This window comes from Homalodisca vitripennis, chromosome 3, assembly GCF_021130785.1.
Source record: "Homalodisca vitripennis isolate AUS2020 chromosome 3, UT_GWSS_2.1, whole genome shotgun sequence".
Taxonomy (NCBI): domain Eukaryota; kingdom Metazoa; phylum Arthropoda; class Insecta; order Hemiptera; family Cicadellidae; genus Homalodisca; species Homalodisca vitripennis.
Window position 1 is genome coordinate 156,334,863 of NC_060209.1, and position 22,400 is coordinate 156,357,262.

The following is a 22,400-nucleotide window of genomic DNA, read 5'->3' on the forward strand; positions in this document are numbered from 1 at the left end:
TTTTCAGTTAAGTAATTGAAGTGCAGTTAAACACAGGTTAACAAAAATAAAGATGGGGGAGGGTAGGGGGTTGCCATTCCGGATACAAACTTTTCCAAATGCTTAGTGGAAACGAATTACGTACTATTGACATGACTAATAGTAGCAGCATGAGTTGGTGGGCGCTGCAGCAGCACAGCACAGAGGTGGTTGGTTAGGGAAGGGGTGGGTTAATCATCTCAAGGACACGTTATTTGTCCGGGCAGTCACTACAGCGTTGCCCAGTCACTCTTCTCCACGGGGGGAGAGGGTTGGTGCATTGTTCTGCTGTTGAATACAAACTACTTTGCTCAACTACTTATATACATGTTATCATTCACAGAAGCGTTTCAGTTGATTTGAGTTCGGTTAACTGGGATTTTTCTGTATTTACTTCTGAAGTGAAAGATGACATAATCAATGAGTGAAAAAAGCAAAGTATCACACTTTCACGGTGGACTCAATGCCTGGACTCAAACTTTAATTTATTTTGAGGTTTGTATAGGAAAATGGTAGTGCTTTAAACCCTTTGTCTTGTTTTCAACAAACACTGGACACAAATATCAGGACTTAGCCAATGCTGTTATGGCTATTCAAATTTTAAACCACATAGATTTAGGCAACTGTAGAGAACAAACATTCGATAACTCTAGCAATATGTCTGGTGTGTATAGTGGCTTACAAGCTAGAATAAAGAATGGGAACTCCAAAGCATTGTTTATTTCTTGTTCGACACACTCACTTAATCTAGTAGGTACCGCACGTGTGCTGCAAATTGTTGCCTGGAAGCATATGCTTTTTAACCATATTCAACCTTGTTCCTATGTTAATTTTATGAGAGTATTTTTGTTTAGTTTAAAACAGTTGATTACTAAAATACACATGTATTGGTCTGGTAGTTATCATCAATGCACTAACCAACTTAATATCAGCTTGTTTCTTTATGATGGTTCACACTTATTTTTATTAAAATGAAATGCAAATAAGTTCCTTTGAGTAACCCTTTGAGTGCCACAGCGTCGTTAATTTTGACGGTACGAAAAGTGCATAAAGTGCCAGTGTCGCCAATTTTGACGTTTCGTATTTCGATAATATTTTATATAGTACAAGATTATTTTGGCCAAATAATCAGACGGCTGTATTCAATAGGTTCCAAACTATCAATAAATACGAGTTTTATGTTGTTTCTCTACTATTTTATCTGTGAAAGTTATTTTGTTTGGGTACTTATCAAGAAGCCACTATTTTTGGACGAGTTTTCCTTATCGGGGACAAAATAAATTACAGTATTAAAAACAACTGACTTTATTTAACCTATTTTGGAATTTACAAGTTATTAGGACAATCAATTAAATCAAAAACTATTAGAACGTTTCATTATTCGAAAATGTCAGGTCATTCGTGTGTCTATTTGGAGACGATTTGGAGATAGGAAGTATGACTCATCGAGTATTTTTCGATTCATTATGGAAGAAGGAATGTATAATGAAGTTTATTTTGATCTCTGATAAGGAAAACTCGTCCAAAAATAGTGGGCTGTGATAATACCGAAGTACCTGTGCGATGATTCTGTCTTCCAGTCACGCGACGTAGCGCGAGTACCGTGTTGCGTAACGGCCTTTCTTGTTGTTTATGTGCCGATAACCAAGCATTTGAATATAAATACAAAATAAAATAGTAACTTATACAGTATTTTACTGTATTTCTTTACAAAAGTAATGTATGATTTGAGTTGTGTTCAAGCGAAAAACGTGAATTTTCAGTGTAAATATTATTAGCGTTATTATTTAGTAAATGTAAACTTTTATGTAAATATGTTAGCAAGTATTTGTTTCTAAATGTACTAATCATATTTATTTGTGTTGTATTAATGTTTTATTAGATTTATTGGGAAAACTACATCATTAAAAGCTTACAAATATGCGAAAAACAGTGTGGCACTTTATGCATATGCCTTCGGAAAATACCCGTGGCACTCAAAGGGTTAATATAGTGAAATATATTATTTAGTGTGCACCTTGAATAATTACTATGAATGTTTAATACCCTAAGTTACCTACTTGATAGCTCCAGCTGATATGTACTCCAGCTGCGGACAGACAGCAGCTATCTGCTCCAGGAGATTCGAGGTGCAGCGACACAGATCTAACTTCACCAACGTATTTACCTGTCATTCAACATTTTGAACATTTATTTAATTCCTTTCAGTAATAAAGCAAGTTAAAATAGCAGTCTACATGTTAAATTACATTCTTGTCTAGACAGCTCATGAGCTAAAAGTTATTATCCCATAACTTATACTAGATAACAAATCTATAAGCTTATTTCATTGAAAACAAACAAGATATTCTTTATTCAACTAAACAATACTTAAAATAAGTTATTGTTTCATAAACATATAAAAAACTACTTAACTAGAGATAACCTAAGATAATAAAGCAAGCTATAAAACTAGACAATAGTAAATGTTTCTTTGTGTTGTGGAATAAATGTAATAGGTAGGCAAACTCATACATATTAGTAGTAAAATTTAACCCGTTAGAGATCACCTGTTACACTAAAAGTAAGCCCAGAACACCACTCTATTTGTGGATTGCAGACCACCCTATAAAAGGTCTAAAAAATTGTTATACTTCTGCATCAAACATTAATTTGATAGATTATAAATTGAACCATCTGAACATATAATTTTAATTGGCAAAAGATACAACACCTCTACCAATTGTACACTACTTGTAATATAAGCCAACATATATTCTTAACGACATTATATTTAAAGTTTATTTACAACTGAAAAGCTGTTTTCCATATTATAGCGCAAAGTTATGCATAAACATGGACATTAACCCATTGGCTACCAATGTCGAATATTGCCAATAATTACAGCAGTTAGCATCAGCGTAATAACAGATAATGGACACCACCTATCATGTTAAGTTCATACTTTTGAATACAATAATATTCATAATATTGATTATCTTAGCATTAAATTTGTCTATACTATTATATTGATGGTCTGTTAAAATATAACATGTTTTACTTCGAAGCTCGCCGATTCTCTCAAAATCAAATGTTGTTTATCATTTCATCTGTTGATTGTTGCTATCTAAAATCATGACATAACAAAATTGCAATCTCTCCCGAGAATTTTAGTAACTTTTTATAGAACACAGTCAATGAAAGTAAAAATTAAGTGAGTGATGGTAGCTTTGATGACAACATTTTAAGTAAAAGTAGTGGCAAAGAAATTCAAGAAAATTATGTGACAGGCCTAACCGTTGAACTTGGGGGTAGACAAGGCAAGCAAATGATCCACATACTTTTATTTTTAGTGGTAGATCTGGTAAAAATCCAACTGTTGCTCGCAACTAAATATTTAAAATTAAGGTAGTAATAAAATACATTTTAACATGTTTCATGGGAATTTATTATGTTTAATTGACCTTAAGCCCCCCACAACAATTTCCAAAGCAAAATAAAAAAATCATTCGGTACCTGAGAGTAAAAGTATTTTAATTTTAATAGGTAGTCAATGGATTAAAGATATACTTCAAATTAAATTTTATTTTTAAAAAACTTGATATTTCATTACTTTTATTATCCACAAAACATTGGATCAAAACATATGGAACAAATGTACACAATTATTGTGTAGCATGCTGTATATTGGAAGTTTGCCATCAGAGCTAATAAAATACGGCAGTAATAGTGAGTACTATTTAAGTATATAAGTGTTTAAATTGTGTTTGCGGAAGTCTAGTGAAAGGATAAAACAATGTGAAATGTTTCCTTAATTAGATGGAGTATGTACTGTAAGGTTAATATACACAATAACCAAAAAATCAAACACAAAATATCTGTTAAACTTGTTTACTCAAGATAAATAATTTATTTACTGACCTTACTCAGCGCTTTCACACAATCAATCCACATTGTCTTGAGGGCCTCTTGTTTGTCAGGCATTAGAATTTTTCTCAAATCAAGATGTTTGGTACCAACACTGCGCAAAGTGGCAGCAAACCCTTCCCAGTCCTTCACTTGTGAGTTCTTCATTCTCACAGTCTCCCACTGAAACAGGCCAAGTTTGTTGTATACTATAACTGTACGACATGCCACGCTTGTCTATTCTCATCGCAGTGGCTATATCCTGGTCCAGCTTCATTTTCAAAAATAACATACAAGTATTATTAACTTATTTTATAACTGTTAAAATATGTGTTGTTGGTTTTATATTTATCTCAAAATTTTGATTTTTTCTGTAGCAGTTATCGTTCAAGTGCATATTAAGGAATAAGGGACTTATATAGTATGGTTTGACATGGAAAATACTAATAAAGGTATTCAGGGTGTGCCAGGTCTAACAATATCAACTGAAGTACATTTTGTTTAGATAACTGTTTTTCTCCATTTCATACCACAATCTGTGGCTGGGAGTTCTCACATCTCGATATTCAACCTTTTTTATCTCAAATTAGGATCAAAGTTCAGCACATATAACCACTTAGCAACATGTATTCTCTGACTTAATTTCTAATCAAATCGTATTTTGATGTATTGGTTTTTATTTACTCTGTAACTAACATTTCAGAATTTAGGATGTATGCAGAGTTTCATTTTAAATTGCATTAAAAGAAATTATTCGGTAAAACTCACTTTTTAGATCACTTGATGGACACATCACAGTGGTTTTAGTATTCCTTAATACACAGTGGTCCAATAAATAAAACCTAACAGTTTTAAAAATACGTTAGTGTTGTGAGAAATAATATTTAACTAAGTCAACATAATTACGGTATGTACAAAATCATACCATTTTAATGATTATCACCCGGGTTGTTTCACACCAACATCCACATGTGTTTTTGATCTTTTCTGAAAATGTTCTATTACTTAAGTATCATAGACACTGGTATTATAGCAACTTCATTTCAGGCAGTTATTTTTATTTAGCAATAGAATGAGGTTGTGTACCCTCAACCAAAAATCTTAATCAGTTAGACTGAGCTGGCTGAGATTACAAAAACGTGAAATGAGATACCGTGGGAAGGGTTTTTGTGGAAATCACTGACACATCTTCTGTGTGCGCAGTTGTTCCTGATAATGTATCATACTATGCTACAGAACTCGAGAAACTGTTACAAAACAAATATTGTGTAGCACTCAAATTATTTCTTTTAAAAACAAGCACCTGTAACAAAAGCTCCATGTTTACCTGTCCACTAGTCCATGTTTACTGAAATTGCATCAGGTTGCGACAACAGTTTAAACAAAATAATAACTGAGAAAAGGATGTCTAAAAAGCGTAAGGTTTTGTTGGAACATCCATCATATCATACTGTATACTAGTCGCTCATCCACCAGCACAAGTGGTACAAACCTAAACCGGTTACTCAACATTCAGTCAGCCACATCGCCTTCAATAATTGTTCTATAACAAAAATGGTAAAAACAGCATCCAATCAATCAGATCAATCGCCCTCAACTGAGGAGATGTGGTTAGCTTGACGATGGGTAACCAAATCCACTCACATAATTAAAAATCAGATAATATTAATTTCAAACTGCCTTCCGATAGGCTGTAACTAAGAACTATATATTATGAGAACATTTAGGACAGTATAAATATAAAAAGTAGAAATAGGACAATTCCAATATTATTTTTATTTATATGAAACAATTGAAAGACATTTTAAATACTTATAGTATGGACAATTCTTGATACTGCGATTCCTTTTGTTTGCTACATAAATTTTCAAAATGCATCATTACAAAATAATGAATAAAATTTATAGAAGTAATTAAAATGCATTTGAAAAGTCACAATTTTGTGACAAGTGATGTGTCAAAGCTGAATCTAAAATCCACGGAATTTACAAATAAGTATATTAGCTGATGGACATTATGCAAATTTTTGGCTGGCCACACCTACACATCAGATTTACATTAACATAGTATCATTTAGGGTTATTTACAGTGAACCAGATTTACAATGTAACACATCACTGGTGGTAGATAGATTGTGGTGGCCAAATTCTGATAATTTTAAAACTGAGTTTTAAACCATTTATCTGCGATATGACTGTTAAAACATTGAAATAGTTTAACTCACCAGGGACCTGTGCAGTGCCATGTCTCGCCACAGGTGACAGACACGACTTGCCCTCAGCAGCTCCTGCACCTTGAGGTACTGAAAGGAGTGCAGTAAAGCACTGTATCCGAAGCTGATGTGTTGTACAAAGTTCTGCATGTACTTTGATATCTCCACCTCCCTCCTGGCTCGTTTGGCCTGTGGAGTCTCTTCTGATACCTCCAGCGGCCTTTTGACTCCAGCGGACCTGTCCAAACATCCACCAACTTAGCATTTCACCAAACTCTACCTTGCATTGAATCATAACTTAAACCTGTACGTGTACATACATGTCTGTTGACCTCAACTCTGCACAGAAATACTAGGCTGATACTGAACAATGAGGAGTAAACTTTTAGCAAAGTAATTTATTGTGATATTATTTAATAGGCTATAAAGTCAAAGAATAACTTAGCACCTCATTCTTCACTATGGTAAATCTTGGCTTGGTACAGGTTACTTTACTAACCAAAAACACTTTTTTAAACTATAGATATAAAACAAACTGCAATGTGATCTCATAATATAGCCCCAGAGAGTACAAGAAAAATCAGTTTACTTTTGACAAAATTGATGTAAAAAATAATATAAACAATCAATCATATGTACATATATTTATTTAAAAGCATCTTTGTAAGCATATGATCAATGTAATCCTTCCATCCATGTGTCTTCCAAATCTGATATATTCATATTTTTGTAACTGGAAAATGAAAGCCTACAGAATAAATTATCACCATGGCCCAAAGAAAAACTTCACTTTTTGAGACGTTCTGCTACTACATACATGTATTTTAAATTATCTATTAGATAATTTGTTTTTGACAAATGCCAGGATAATATTTATTTTTTGAACCTTAAAAATTTGACTTCAATTAAAATTTATTAAAAATAACTTAAATGCTAATTACATTATATAGTCAATATATTTGAAAAATAATTGTAAAGTAAAGTTGTGAACTTTATAAATGTACTGATAACTGTAACAGGCTTGCATACATTTTATGTAAAAATAAATTATACAATTTTGGAATAAATAGAATTGAGACTGAGATACTTTAAAACTTGTAAATCACTATCCCTAATATATGCACTACTGGGTTTTTAATTGGGTTTAAAATAACAACATAATAATACGATTAAAAAATACGAGGTAGTGTCAAAATGTTTCTAGAATCGATTAAAATATACACCCAGCGCACACGCCAGTGAGAAACTGTTTTGCTTCTGTTGGAATTACTTCTGGAGAGAGAACATTTGTTGTAGTGCTGGTATTGTTCAGTTGCCACTGTTCTCCTGTGGAGAGTGTTTTCATGTGTCTGCAAATTTACCTTCTCGATAAATGAAATTGCAATTAGTGAACAGCGATCAAACAATAAGTTTTTTTTTCTTCCAAAAGTTTTCCAAACATTTTTGTGAAGGTTATGAAAACATTGAAGATGACCCTCGAAGTGGATGATATTCAAATGCAACCAGTGATGAAACATTGAGTGAGTACAGTAAGTTGTACAAGCAAACAGGAGAAAAAATGCTCAATGACGACCACAAAGAAAATCACATGTTAATGACTGTTTAGTTCATTGATAAGACCAATGCAGATCTGGATTTTTTTGAAAAAATTGCAACTGGTGAAGAAACATGTTGTTTCTCTATGACCCTCAAACAAGACATGTCCTCTGGATGGAAAGCAAAAACATCTTCAAGAAAAAAAAATTTCACTTGTCAAAAGCAAGGAAAAAGTTATGCTGACAGTGTTTTTTATTAGAAAGGTTTAATTCACTGTGAGTTCATTCCAGAGGGACAAACAGTGACTAAAGAACTTTATGTGGAAATTCTTAGGTGCTTGAGAGATGCTATCAGGAGGGAACACTCTGAAAAATGGGTGGGAAAATAATGGCGTTTACTTCATGACAATGACACTGCAAATGGGTCTCTGTTAATATGTAATTGTCTAGCCAAGAACAATGTTAACCGAGCTAAAACATCCAACCAACCCGCCTGACCTAGTGCCAGACGTTTTCTTCCTGTTCCCACAGTTGAAAATATTGTTGAGGGGAAAACGATTTGCACATGCTGACGCTGTCAAAGAAATTGCAACGAAAACAATTAAAGAACTTTCACAAAATAATTTCTCGTTTTGAACAGCCGTTTGAACGTTGGGCAATTGTGTTGTTGCAGGATGAGATTATTTTGAGCAAAAATAGATTTGTTTTAACTTTGTTCAACAAATATTTATAAAACTACTCCGGGAATTTTTGACTCAACCTCATAGTTAACTATCATTCCTTCTTTGTAAATTGTTTGTCCCTTTTTTAATTCTCTTCAAAGTATAGGTTTAAAATAGGATTGAAGTCCATTTATTCCAAATTGACTGATATATATTAATAAATAATTAGTACCTAACAAATATACATTTTGCAAAATGGTGTATACTCTTCGGGCATTATTCAAAATCATAAATCTGAAAACATTTAATTAAATAAGCAGTTTAATATGCAAAGGTGAATGAGGTACAGTTTACATAAATTTGAAAAACTGTCAGGAAAGGAAAGCTGAAAAACAAACACAAGGATAAGGAGTAAGGAAAAATCACGGCTAAATATCTGGAAAATAAAACAGAAAAATCAATACAACCGACATCATCTACACAATGAACACTTGAAAATCAACTGAAAAATTTATAAAACCACACAAAAACTAGTTAAAACATCCATACTGTATTTTAATATTTAAATAGCTTTATCAGAGGATTAACAATACTACTTGCATATTTTAATGCAATACAAAATAAAGTAGAAAATTGTAAAATATTAACAATTATACACAAAGAATCACATTGCATTGTTTTATTTTACAGATTTAGTAATATAAATAGGGCTCATTAGATGAGAACAAAGGCTGAATGGAATTGACAGTGATGGAATTACAGTGCAGGTAATAGGTATACAAGTAACACAGAGTCAGAATTTATTATTTTTGTCAGTATCAATATCAACTGCTGATTTTATCAACTTACTCTGGAGGAGGTTCAGCAGGCTGTGATGTAGGGACTGTTGGCAGCTTTAACTGCTGCTGTTGTGGAATGTTTCCGATGATGAAATTGCCCGGCTGGAGACCTGAGGGTCCGTTAACTACAATGTACTGAGGTTGTTGACCGTCCTTCTGTATCGGGTTGGTCTGTGACTGTGGTGCAATGTAGGGGACTAGAAGGACGCCTGGCGGGTTCTGAAAGGTGCTAGTCGTACTAGTAGGAGAACCGACAATAAATGCAGCAGAAGTGGACACTTGCGGTTTAGGTAGAATAGGTCCGCCAGGCCCAAAAGCTTGTGAGACGAGTGCAGACACGGTTGTGCTCGGGTCAGAAGCGGATGTGGTGATGTGGGTGGTGACCGGGTCAGTGACTTGGGCAGATGAGGTGGTAGCCGGTGACACGGACAGGACATTGTGTTTAGGGACCACGATGTAACGCTTGCAGTCCATAGAAACCAAAGTCTGAACGGGTTGTGTGGTCTGGGAGTCCACCACGGTAGTCGTGGTAGGAGGCAGTGGCCTCTGAAAGGGGGACATTTTGGTGGTGGTAGGAGGTGAGGGTCGGAGCTGAATAGTAGATGAGGGCGGTAACCATGTTGTCACACCACCTACGATAGAAGTAGCTTTTGTAAGAGGAAGCCTTCCCCGAGGACCAACAGTAGATTTTCCATTGGCCATTCGTAGCAATTTTGGTGGTGCCATGGGGGGCTGACTGGTCCCCGTAGTACTTAGAGTACTGATAGGTGTTAGAGGAGGTGGAGGCAAGATTAATTTAGAACTAGTCGTTGTAGGTGGTTTTGGTTTCTCCTGCTTCTGCTGACAATTCTGGAAAAGATATTAATAGTATATTAATAGAACTGTATTCATTACAGCTAAAGCTATGACAAATTTTTATAAATCAATTAAAAGTCAATTAAACATGGTACACAAAACCATCCAAAAAAGATCCCAAACTGTTTATCTTACTTTTTATATTGTCATTCAAAAGTCTGTTGTGTCAAAATGTTTATATAAACAAGAATCGTTTGTACGTACGTGTTGAGTTGAAGACTTACCTTACACTTGTAACTGAGGATGATGCGTTCTTTGGCTTCCTCCAGGCCCACACACTCCGGGTGGAAGAGACACAGACAGATGTGACACTGCAGCGTAGGAATTAGACCCATGGCCTTGAGACAGCTGATGGAGCACACCTCCTGTCCAAGCCTACGGGAGGGGGACAAGGGAGGAATACATCAACCCTCACCACCTTTGCACTTATTACCCTATCTAACTTTAGAATCAATTTTACTGCAAAACTTTCTGCACAATTACACAGAATGTTAGGCAAAACACATGAGGGAAATTAACTATTAGTTATTGACTTTGAATTAAGGCGTAAAAAGAGCAATTTGAAAAAGTACAACTAGGAAATTCTGGAATTACTGATACAACTACATTTGCAGCAATTCTAAAATTAAACCAACTTGACAAAAATATTTAGTAATAGAATTATTCAGTTACTGTATGCAATAAAAACGTTAACTACACACAACACTTACCTTAAATTTTAACACCTTAAAAGCAAACATTGAACATTGAATCATTTATAAAAGATTTACAGTAAGTATTGATGATCATCTTATTCAATTATCAAATGTTATTTTTAATACAAAGAGTTTGTTTACTTTAAGACAAGAATCCAAAAGAACATACAAACGCATTTAGTAAAAGAGAATTAATTAAGATTGTTTTATTCTGCAAATGTATTGTAAATTGTTTTCCAAGAAATAAAACCTTGTGAATTTTCAATAATAATTCAAAGAAAAACAAATCCTTACTTGTCCTTGGACTTAGACACAGATTCCCACGTTGGAGGTAACATTCCCATCTCCAGCTCGTCATCACTTGTACTCTTCTTCTTCTTGTCTGAAATTGAAATTTGGATATTAAACTACCTGTCTTAAGTTTTCATGTACTTTGACCACGGTGATAATATACCTCTTCAAGTTATTGTGTCCAATTCATCCGTTCACATCTATCGCACATCCTAAAATTAATAATCTGCTAAACCTTGTGATTGACATTAAATAAAGTCTTTTAGGTTATTAGTTAACCACGTGTTTAATGACTGGTATCCCTTTTTCTTGTATATCCTTATTTCATGGTGAGAGAGATTCCCATTAGGTGCCTCACCCGCATGGTGAATGGAACAATCACTGGACTTGGTTGCTAATGACTGGTAAATTGAATAAGACAGAGTGGATACCACAATAACAAACTGATCATAAAATGGAGAGGATTCTTTCAAAACCTTGAAACATTAAATTACAAGCTGTAATGAAGTTTATATCTATTAGTGTAAAACTATTTTCACTCAAATTTTATAAAGTGGAAATTGGATAATTAGAAGCTTATGAAAAAAAAACTCAAATTATTCTATATTCAGAACAATGCAGATTTTATTATATGTTTAGACATGTTAAGAGATCAAGAGAAAAGTTAGTTATTTTGTACAAAAGTGTTGTGTCTGTACATTGTTACTGTTCATCAAGTGATTTGTGTTGTTTAAAATATATGTACTAAATAGCCATAACACATTACACAGAGCTATTTATTTTATTATTCAATTTATTTAAAAAAAAAAATAAATTGGTGAGATAATTATTTCACAACAAAAATTCCCTGAACGCTTTCATACGAAAATAGGCTGTAAATGTATGAATTAATACATACAAAAAGCCTTTTGATACCATTTAATTTTGACCTTTACCAAAACTAGTGTGATTGACAATCGATTTCTTTTTTAAGGAAAATTTAACAATTTCAAGAAAAACCAGATTGTGTGCTTTTATAGAGCAAATTGGCTCTAGACTCCTGGACTACTCTGATAAGATAGTGCAATTAGAGTACATTGTTTCCAATATTTACAAGACATCAAAACTAGTGTGATTGACAATCGATTTCTTTTTTAAGGAAAATTTAACAATTTCAAGAAAAACCAGATTGTGTGCTTTTATAGAGCAAATTGGCTCTAGACTCCTGGACTACTCTGATAAGATAGTGCAATTAGAGTACATTGTTTCCAATATTTACAAGACATCAAAACTTTGAAAGATAAAAAGGTAATTACCCATGTCAATCATGGAAAATTTTATTTCGTTTCAGGAAAACATAAAATGTCCTAATACTTGGAATCATACTACACTTACAAAAAAAAACCCACTAACAGACGAGAAGATGGCGAACATGAAAACCTGAACAACTTTTGTATTCTTAATAAACGGCACCATATGGCACATTTCTACTAACAAAGAGGAAACCATTATAGCCTTCTCTAGCTCATCACATTCAGTATCCAGTGGTGCATTAATCACATTGATATGTTGACGGAGTATACTGTAAAATGTTATTATGCGAGAGAAAGTCTGATCCACAGAGAAATGTTGATTAACCCTTCCCACTCGGAATGTGGTAACATCGCTAATTTTCACTTCCATTTCAATGTTACCGCTTCAGTGACATTGTGCTTCATCCGCTATTGGACAACAATACGATTTTATTATAGTACTATTTTCAATTATTTCCCTAACTCGTCAATCACATTATAAATCTTTGGCAAAGCTGTTTCAACCTTGATATTTAAAAAAATCAGACAAAGTATTTCTGGCTACATTAAATTTTTGTTACAAAACTGTGTGAACAGCTGATGGCTATGACGTAGTTTGTAATTGTTGTGAATCGTAAATGCTATGCATTGTTTTCTGTTGGTGATTTGTATTATGTATTCTTTTTCAATAATTTGAGTTCATTTCCAATTCAAGTAATTAAAAATAATGTTCTATCACTACACCACTGTCTACTTGTGAACAGAGTATAGTAGGTTATTTTTAGTACATTTTTTACAAAAACCTTACGAGATCTCAGGATAATTCACATAATATGGTTAATTTTCATACTCTTTTATCAAAATTTGGCAATCCAGAATAAATTTATAAATTTAAATAAAGCACAAATATTATTTACTGTCAGTTTTTTCAATCTAGTCATTGTAATAAATATAATGCATGACAAGGATTTATAAGCAAACTATTTTATGTAATGGTCCAAGTAATAATATTTTATTTAAAGCCATGACTTTTCATTAAAAAACAAATGCAAGTACAAAGGAACAATACGATCCAAGAAACTTAAGGGGAAAGTGTTAAAAGAACTGTGAAAATATTTATAAAGGATTAAAAATTACATTCAAACAAGTTATCTATGAAGAAAGATAGATAGACTAGTTGTTAGTCTATCAGATCGTCTTAGCCAGGTAATTTTTATAGTCGAATTTAGTTTCCTACTCTGGCTGGAATGGTATTTAAATAAAGTGCAAAATGCAACATTCTGCTGCACAATCTTCAACTGAGTACGCTGTAACACAGTGACGCTGCAATCTGTGTCTGAAGAGACGAAACGACGTCGAAACAGCTGGTTTCGGAGTATCTGCTACTTTGCTCAAACTTGGTTTCCCAAGCAAGTCAAATGCACAGCACAGGGGTGGTACCCCTATGCCTTAGCAGCCAGTATAAGTGTCGAGCGGCATAGTTTTTGGTAACAGGAACTTTGGACTCACACAAGTACATCAGCGTGTTTCAGCTTGTTGGCACAGCCAGCAAAGCACCTGTAACTCATGCTACCTGGGGAAGGATATCTTCCTTGCCTGGTCATGCACAAGTGATACTCTTACTCACTAGATGAGGGTTTTATCCGTAATATAAGTTGAGTAAAACTGACTGTTCCATTACATAAGGATACAATACTTGTTATAATTCCATACTATCTACACATTTCCCAATAAAGTATTCATAATCTACATTATAGCCTACATTATTACTGTAGTTGTTGTGGACCTCTATGTATTGAAGTCTGCCGATTTAACCTTAGTATAATGAATAACAGAACAACTATTGTAATCCTCTATATATCGAAGTCTTGTCCAAACTGCCTTGGTATATCATTATATCTGGCATCATTATATTGAAATTCTCAATATATCGAAGTTATTTATTTCCCTTTAAGGTTCGATATATCGAGGTTTCACTGTATTTGCTCCAACACACATATTTTGAAACAATTAGTTTGTTTTAAGTGAATAAATATTGAAGTGCTTTGTTTTGCATTTCCAGGATACTTTGTTATTCACTCCAGATTCACATGAATAAAATTTAACAACTACTACCTTGCTGTACTAACCGTTTCATACTTATGGAGTCTGGAATAAGTCAGACTTCATTTTAGTTCAGTCGGTATTATGGCAATGTTCAAGATGTATTGTGAGCATCGATAAAGATTTTTACGGTTTAAGGAAAAATTTATAAATTATTTTACTGCTGAGTTTTTACCTGAAAATGATGAGAAGAAGCTTTCACACAAAGTGAAAAATATTAAATATTTTTACATGCTGTGGCTGATTCAAAATTTTAAGTTGAAGTAGCTGAAGATATTGGAGTCAAAGATTTTGTAGGAGGCTATTACACCTGAAATTTTTTGACTTTTCAATGAGTTGTTCCATTAACAGAAGAACAAACTGTGCTCCTTTCATAAAGCTCTCAATACCTCCAGCTTCATCACTAGAAGACATTGTCAAAATGTGATATGGGTGTTGCTTCTCGTCCGGCTATTGAGCCTCATACACTTATTTTACTGTGAGGCTCAAGGAGAGAGTCAGAGGTCCACAAAAGTGAAGTACTTACAACAGTGTAGTAGATGTAAGGAGGTAACAACTACCATCTCTTCCAAACGGCCTGTAGTAGTAACTACTTAGTGGTAACAGTTGCTTATTTACTTCATTTCAATAAAATGTTATTACATGTTGGTAGTTCCTCTGACTATTTATTGCTTCCTATTCACTTCACCCATTGTTTCCGAAGGAGACATTGAACCAGCAGTCACCTGCCATATTTCTTCCCTTGGAATTGATTTGCAAGTCACAATGTATCTGAGTTCATGATACTTGTTTATTACATCCTAATTTATGGTTTTGTAAACATTGATAACATATACAAGGCGTTCAAGAGTATAATTTTTTTAATTTAGTGTTCAGCATGTACTTGGCTCTTAATGCTATTATGAATCATTTATATTCACATCCTTTGCTTGCTAGGGGTGAAAATGATTTATAAAAGAAAAAATTGGATAAGATGTAGAAAAGACAAAATAAATATACAAGGATGTATTAACCCTCTCCCGCTCGCAAGGCATGAATCGGCACGGCTACTACGTAGCCACTGCAGCCTAAACGGCACATATCGGCACGCACTGCTTTATCTACTAGAGCCGATAAGTGCTGCTCTCAAGTAGTAATAGTTTGTACTACTACGGGTTGTTTGCTATCAGGAGACCATTTACTTTACTCTTACAGTAGATTTATTCCATTATTTTGCTATTTATATTAGTTGTGCGGAAACAATGGCGGGTTGTAGTCGTACACTTCGTGACAGTGAAATCGATCTCGTTATTAGTAGTGATTGCGACGATTCAAGTGAGTGTAGTGATGTACCAGAGCTTTCTGAAATGGTTGGTGGCATTGAGGATGTAGTTCAGAGTGATCACAGTGGCAGGGGCAGTGACGGCGAGCCAGACAATGACCTTCACCAAGTAACTGCGCAACAAACAACCCGGCGCCCTGCTGTCCGTGTGCCCCCTCCCTGGTCTCGTACAATCAACTTCATTGAACCAATATATAGTAAAATAATTAATATATATAATTATAGTTAATTACAATGACAGAACGTATATAAGTTGAGATGCCGCGTATTTTGACCGAGCCCGACCGGCAGAGCGAATTAATTGAGGTTAGAAGCACCGTGAGCGCCTGGAAACAATGGGAGCGGGAGAGGGTTAAATATATATGGACTGGTTTTTGAAAATTAAAACTTTATTTAGCTAAACTTGCAAACATATATTATTTGTCTACATGGTCTCCCATCCTTGAAGTGCATTGTTCCCATCAGATTAGGAGCTTTTTATTCAATCATCGTAAAATCTACTAGACGTTCTCAGCAACTGGAGCACAAACACCTACCTTCGTTATCTTCAAAACGTTGTCCTCCAAGCGCTCTTTGAGGGATCTAACAAGATGAGTCACAGGGTCTAATTGTTCAAATCCAATTGATATTGCTTGTGATCCTCAGACAACAGACATGGAACTCATCTAGTGGACAATTTGTGTTATCCCAAGTCTTATATCATGATCTTGACCTTCGTTATCCTCGAAACGTTGTCCTCCAAGTGCTCTTTGAGGGATCTAACAAGATGAGTCACAGGGTTTAACTGTTCAAATCCAATTGATATTGCTTATGATCCTCTGACAACAGACATGGAACTCATCTAGTGGACAATTTGTGATATCCCAAGTCTTCTATCATGGTCTTGAGGGGACACTCACGTAACTGATTATAAGTTCCTCAACGATTTCAAACAGAGTTAAACACCAATTTTCCTCAATGAGATTTTGAACTGCCTCAATGTTGACCTTGGTTACACTAGTCTTTTGTGTGACAATTATAGCTCTAATTTTCTGAAAAGCCTCCCAGATCTGAGACAAGTGAAATCTCTCATAGATTCTTTATCGATAAACAGCAAAACTACCATTGGACTTGGAAGACCGGACATAAGACTATTCTCCCGTCTGTTGACTGTACATTGTCCACTTGAGGTTAATCAAGAGCCCCAAGATGGCCTGGACTTTCATAAGTAAACGTTGGGAAGTGGCTGAAACACTGCTTTAATGCATGTGTTAAACAAAACAGAATTACACTATACTAATGATAAGTTCATGAGTTTAGTAATAAACTCAACAATAATGAAGTATTATTATTTTTAAAAAAACTTGTGATGATGGCACACTTTCAAATAATGTCTATATAAAGTTAAAAGTTTAAACTCAACATATAGCAATACTATTGTTCAGTAAAGATTCCGGAAATATTCAACACTATTACACTTCAATAATAAATGTTTACATTCCAATGCACGTATCTTGAGAGATGTAAAGTGGGTTAGTAATGAAATAACAAACTTTAACAAAGTATATCAGTTTAATAAAAACAAAACAACTTGTTACAAATTAATTATACAATATAAAAGGAACAGCAAGACTTTAAAAAAGTCTCATTGAGTATTTTAATCGAACTATGCTAAATAGTATGACAAATATTTTAATTTATTTAACTAAAAAAATATCATCTGAAATACTAGAAACTTTAAGAAAAGTTTCTCATATTTAAATTTAACATAAGTACGTTTTCCTTTCTAAACATTTCTGTCAGCTGATTGAGTGAGTAAAAACGTTTAAGTGACTGCAGTTCAGCGCAAACTAGCTGCTTGAACTCAGCGGTGACAAATGTTATAGCGGGAAAGATGTGCAATCGATTACTGCACACACCACAGACCTACCGAGTTGAAAAAAAAACCGTCCTTGTACATGTGTTACTATGCGAAATGATAAAATGTGAGTTTTATTTTTATTTTGACCAAGATAAGTTAAGATACAGAGTCTTTGTTAAATCTCTACATTTTTGCAAGAAACTTTGTTAAAAAATTTCCACCTTTCGGGTCACCAAAAATTTAGGTTCGTTAAATTTAGTTTTTAAATATTAAGTATGCAACTTAGAAGAAAATAAAAAAATATTCGGATGTGTATTAATCATATCTTTAAAATGAGATATTTCCTATAATTCAAAGGCCAAATCTTAAGAGCTTTAATGTGTTTCAGTTTAAAACTGTTTTTATGTGAACAAGGTGTTTAATAACAGCCTGCTCTTATTTTGGTTCTCAATAAGTCACAGTGTCATATGTGATGTTAGGTCTGAATCTATAGACAATAGGTCCACAAGTTTGGGGTAAGCATTTAATTCCAGTGATTAAACATAAATAATATTTTATTCTTAAAATGTGTATTAATAAGTAATAACAAATTTGTACCCTGTGTATGAAAAAATCAAATTGTACATACGAGGTCTGTCCAAAAAGTATCCGACCGCCGACCAGTAGGCGGCTGCGGCGTAACCGACCCGCTCAAACCGGATATTGGAGGGGAGGGGTGAGCCTACTCCTTCCCATATTAGGTATTGAATATGATCCTGTCACTCAGTGAGTCACAGCACTCTGTTCCGTACAGTGCTGCCGTGTGTGTGCATCGCATTTCAATATGACTGAACGTGTTGAGCAGTGCATTTGCATGAAATTTTGCCAAAAACTTGGCCATTCAGCATCAGAGACGATTACTATGATACGGAAAGTTTATGGTGACGTGTCTATGGGCGATACACAAATAAAAGAGTGGTTTAGGCGGTTTAAAAATGGCCGCATATAAGTGGAGAATGATGACCGATCTGGCAGGCCTTCAACGGCCAGAAACGCTGAATGTGTTTGTGCAGAAATTAATGAAAACCGTCGATTGACTGTCCGAGAGCTGGAAGAAGATTTAGGAATACCAAAATCGTCAGTTTGTAACATTTTACACCAAGATTTAAAAATGAACCGTGTTTCGGCAAAATTTATTCCTCGGCTACTGACAGAAGACCAAAAGAACTGTTGACTTGAAATCACACAGGACAATCTGGATTTGATAAAAAGTGACCCAGGGCTATTTAAAAAAGTTATTACTGGTGATGAGTCATGTCATGGGTTTATGGCTACGACCCTGAAACAAAGGCCAAATCTTCACAGTGGAAAACTCACGAAGAGCAACGGCTGAAAAAAGCAAGACAAAGTCGAAGCAATGTAAAGACAATGCTGATAGTTTTTTTTGACCGGGACAGCGTTGTTCATCACGAATATGCTCCAAGAGGCCAGACAGTGAATAAGGAGTATTACCTTACGGTCCTAAGGCGGCTATGAGATGCAGTGCGAAGGAAACGACCTGAACTGTGGACAAGCCGTGACTGGATCCTGCACCACGACAACTCGCCAGCTCATTCCTCAAATCTTATTCAGCGTTTTTTGGTTAACTGCGACAGCCTCCCTACAGTCCTGACATAGCTCCTTGTGACTTCTGGCTATTTCCGAAATTAAAAATTCCTTTGAAAGAAAAAAGATTTGACGATGTTGAACAAATCAAACAAAATGCGATGAAGGACCTGTTAGCCATTCCGGAAAATGAATTTAAGGAATGTTTCTGGAAGTGGGAGGAGCGTTGGAATAAGGTAGTGGCTTGTGGAGGGGAGTACTTTGAAGGGGACCCGATTGCCGTTGCCGCAGAGTAACGTCAGTTCATGGCAGACGGCAAGGTCGGATACTTTTTGGACGCACCTCGTATTATATACATTAATTATTACCATTGAAATGTTAGATACCCAATACGATTTTGTATAGTTAATCTTAACTAACATGACCAACATAACACATAACATAAAAATAATGCTTGATTTTGTTACTTTAATTTTTGGACATTGTTTTAATATAAGAGTACTTACAGAAAATTAAAAACAGATATCAAGAATTTTATATGTGAAGTCCAAATTTAGTATAAATAAATATATATTTAATATGTACGCAATACTTGAAAATTAACTGTCGTTGGCACAAGATTATATCATTACTAATGTAAATTCAATTAAAAATGAGTTGATTATAATGGATTGGAATTTCTTTAAGAATTGAATTAATTATTGGTCTGCATTTCCCTTAAAGTTCCACCCAAAATAAAAGTAAAGTAAAGATGTCTTTTTTACCAGGTGAAGTTAAGGGTTAAGAAGCTCTCTCTAACACTTAACCTGGGAACCAACGGCTTAAAGGTGACTTCCGAATCACCATCAATGGCCGGGCAGGGGAGCTGCTTGCAAGGACAGGTTCACTCAGCGTTCACCCATCCACGCTCAACATTGCTTGATCAGGTTATTGCAAGATAACCGCTGTACTTGCTACACTGCGCCATTGGCCCATATACAAAAATACATGTATACTTTAAGTTTAAAATGAAAATATAATAATTTGTTAACTATAGAGAATTGAAAAACCAATCCACACATCAACTTCACAAATGGACTGAGCGAAATGAAGCCAAACACTCAACTAGCAGTGATTTGAGTGATAATGATTCAGTAACGAATTTCTTTAAATCCATTTTACATACAAGGTTTATCTGTCTCTCTGTAAATACTCTAGCAATTGCATTTTTAATATCGATTTTCTCCAACTTAATAAGTTTCACTAGTAAATCCACAAATTAAGTTTGCTACTAATCCAAACTGGACCCAAGATGAAACCAATTCTCAACGAAAATGTTATGGGGTCTTTGTTAAGGAAGAGTAATTTAAAAACCTCACATAGTAATTTAATTGACTGATCCCAGATTCATAACCTGATTTTTATCAAATAAGTCCAATGGAAGTGAAGATAGCAGTGAATAAAGAAACTAAACTGGACTTCAACCATTCAAATAAATTTAAATGGACGAAAAAATTTCATTGTGTAAGCTTTTACATAAAGCCCGATTGTGGGTAAACCTGAGGTTTACACAAAAATCTGATTGCAAAGTTCATGTTTGACGAGTCAAGGATGAAAAAAACACCTTTCTGCGAGATTTTCTAGGATAAAGTTCTTGAAAACTTGAATACCTAGGATGAACAATTTATAGTCTTTATGGTTTGAATAGCCAAAATACTTTACAATGTTGGATTTTTTAATTGACTGAGCATAGTGAAGCATATCGATCAAATAGCAGTAATAAATTTGGAACAATGTTTCCTCTTGTACATCCACATCTTAAATTTGTTATTCAAACCCAAGGGGGCATACCTCCACAATAAAAACTATATTAGAAATTATTAGATAATGGATTATTAAATGTTCAAGCGATCTTAACAAAATTTAACATAGTCATTTTATAAATTTAACACAAGAATAGAGCCTGTATCAGTCCTCATTCAATTCTTTTACATACTAAAAAGGTCATATAATATTGGTTTGAAACAAAACACGAGACACAGTTACAACAATATTTATTTGATACAATAAACTGAGCAATGCTGTTTAGTCTTTTTTACATAAAATGGTACACAGTACTGTATATACACATATATGTCCATAAGACGTAATAAGAATAAACAATTAATTAATGATAAATACGCTATTACACAAAGTAATGGAAAAATACAAATATTTTACCAAAACTATTGTATTACGAACTATCCATTTCCCCAAGTTGTTTTTTCACCAATTCCATTTTTAGTTCCTTCATTTTTACTTTTAATTCTAAATATTTAATCCGTAATTTCTTTTCTTCAGATTTTCTTTTAACAAACAACTCTTTTTCTTTCACATAAGATCTCTTGAGTTTTTCCATTGCTTTCTTTGCCTTCTGTCGCATATGAAATCGTTCCTTCTTAAATTTTCTGTAATCCATCTGATATGAATCTAAAATAGAAATTGGCAAAAATTTAGTTTGTGTCATGTAATATACACTTAATATTATTTATATATTATAAGACTAACAAATTGTAATTAATTACTTTGTTAAAAAATTATAAAAATACAAATACTTTTTAGCAAGTACTAATATCTTTTTCGTACTGCTTAAGAACATTTTCATTGTTATCAATTAATTAGTTTGAAATTTATTTTCAAATTTTGACCAATGTAAATTTCAATACCAACTAATTTACTCATAATCAAAACATTAAACAATTTTTGGTGCCACATACTCAACAAACTTTCTGCTATTTAATACACAATACCACATAATATGATTTCTAAACTTTTTGGCCATTTACATGACCATTAACTTGATAATCCACGCAAATTATTTCTATAAATCCCTTTTTTGTTAGCAGCTTATAAATATTAGTGCAAATAAGCACTATCTCTCTCTATATTCTTTGTAAACACAGCACTCAAACAAACTATTTTTCAAATTACTGTGTCATTTCTAATATATGTGGCCAACAAAAAAATTCTACATATATTTAGCAAATATTAGTAACTATTGGAAATTCATAAATGTCTGTCAATATATTTCCAGCTAAGCAAGTACTCAAACATTTTTGTGAGGCCAAATTGATCTGAAGTCTAATATAATATGAACTTGTAGATTTTAAATATCTACATTGGAAGTCAATAATTGCTGAAAATAAATACTTACTGTATATGTCAGTAAGTCATGATATACAGTATGTTTAAGTTGTGAAAATATGGTTATAGCTATTCATTTCAGAGGACAAGAAAAACACACCATGAACAAATAAGCAATGCTTGTTTT

The 22,400-nt window shown here is 33.9% G+C and overlaps 1 protein-coding gene across 4 annotated transcripts in view; it reads right to left on the reverse strand.

Moving 5' to 3' along the window:
- The window catches only part of LOC124357693, a 136,848-nt gene that overhangs the window by 12,873 nt on the left and 101,575 nt on the right, over positions 1-22,400 (reverse strand). For 3 of the 4 annotated variants that reach the window (XM_046809686.1, XM_046809687.1, XM_046809688.1), the window contains 6 exons: positions 10,996-11,083; positions 10,231-10,381; positions 9,162-10,000; positions 6,128-6,353; positions 3,919-4,086; positions 2,079-2,185 (listed from right to left, as the gene is read on the reverse strand). In XM_046809686.1, the coding sequence (XP_046665642.1) occupies positions 2,079-2,185; positions 3,919-4,086; positions 6,128-6,353; positions 9,162-10,000; positions 10,231-10,381; positions 10,996-11,083 (1,579 nt within the window). The remainder of the gene's footprint in view (positions 1-2,078; positions 2,186-3,918; positions 4,087-6,127; positions 6,354-9,161; positions 10,001-10,230; positions 10,382-10,995; positions 11,084-22,400) is intronic. The other variant, XM_046809689.1, reaches the window with a different exon arrangement.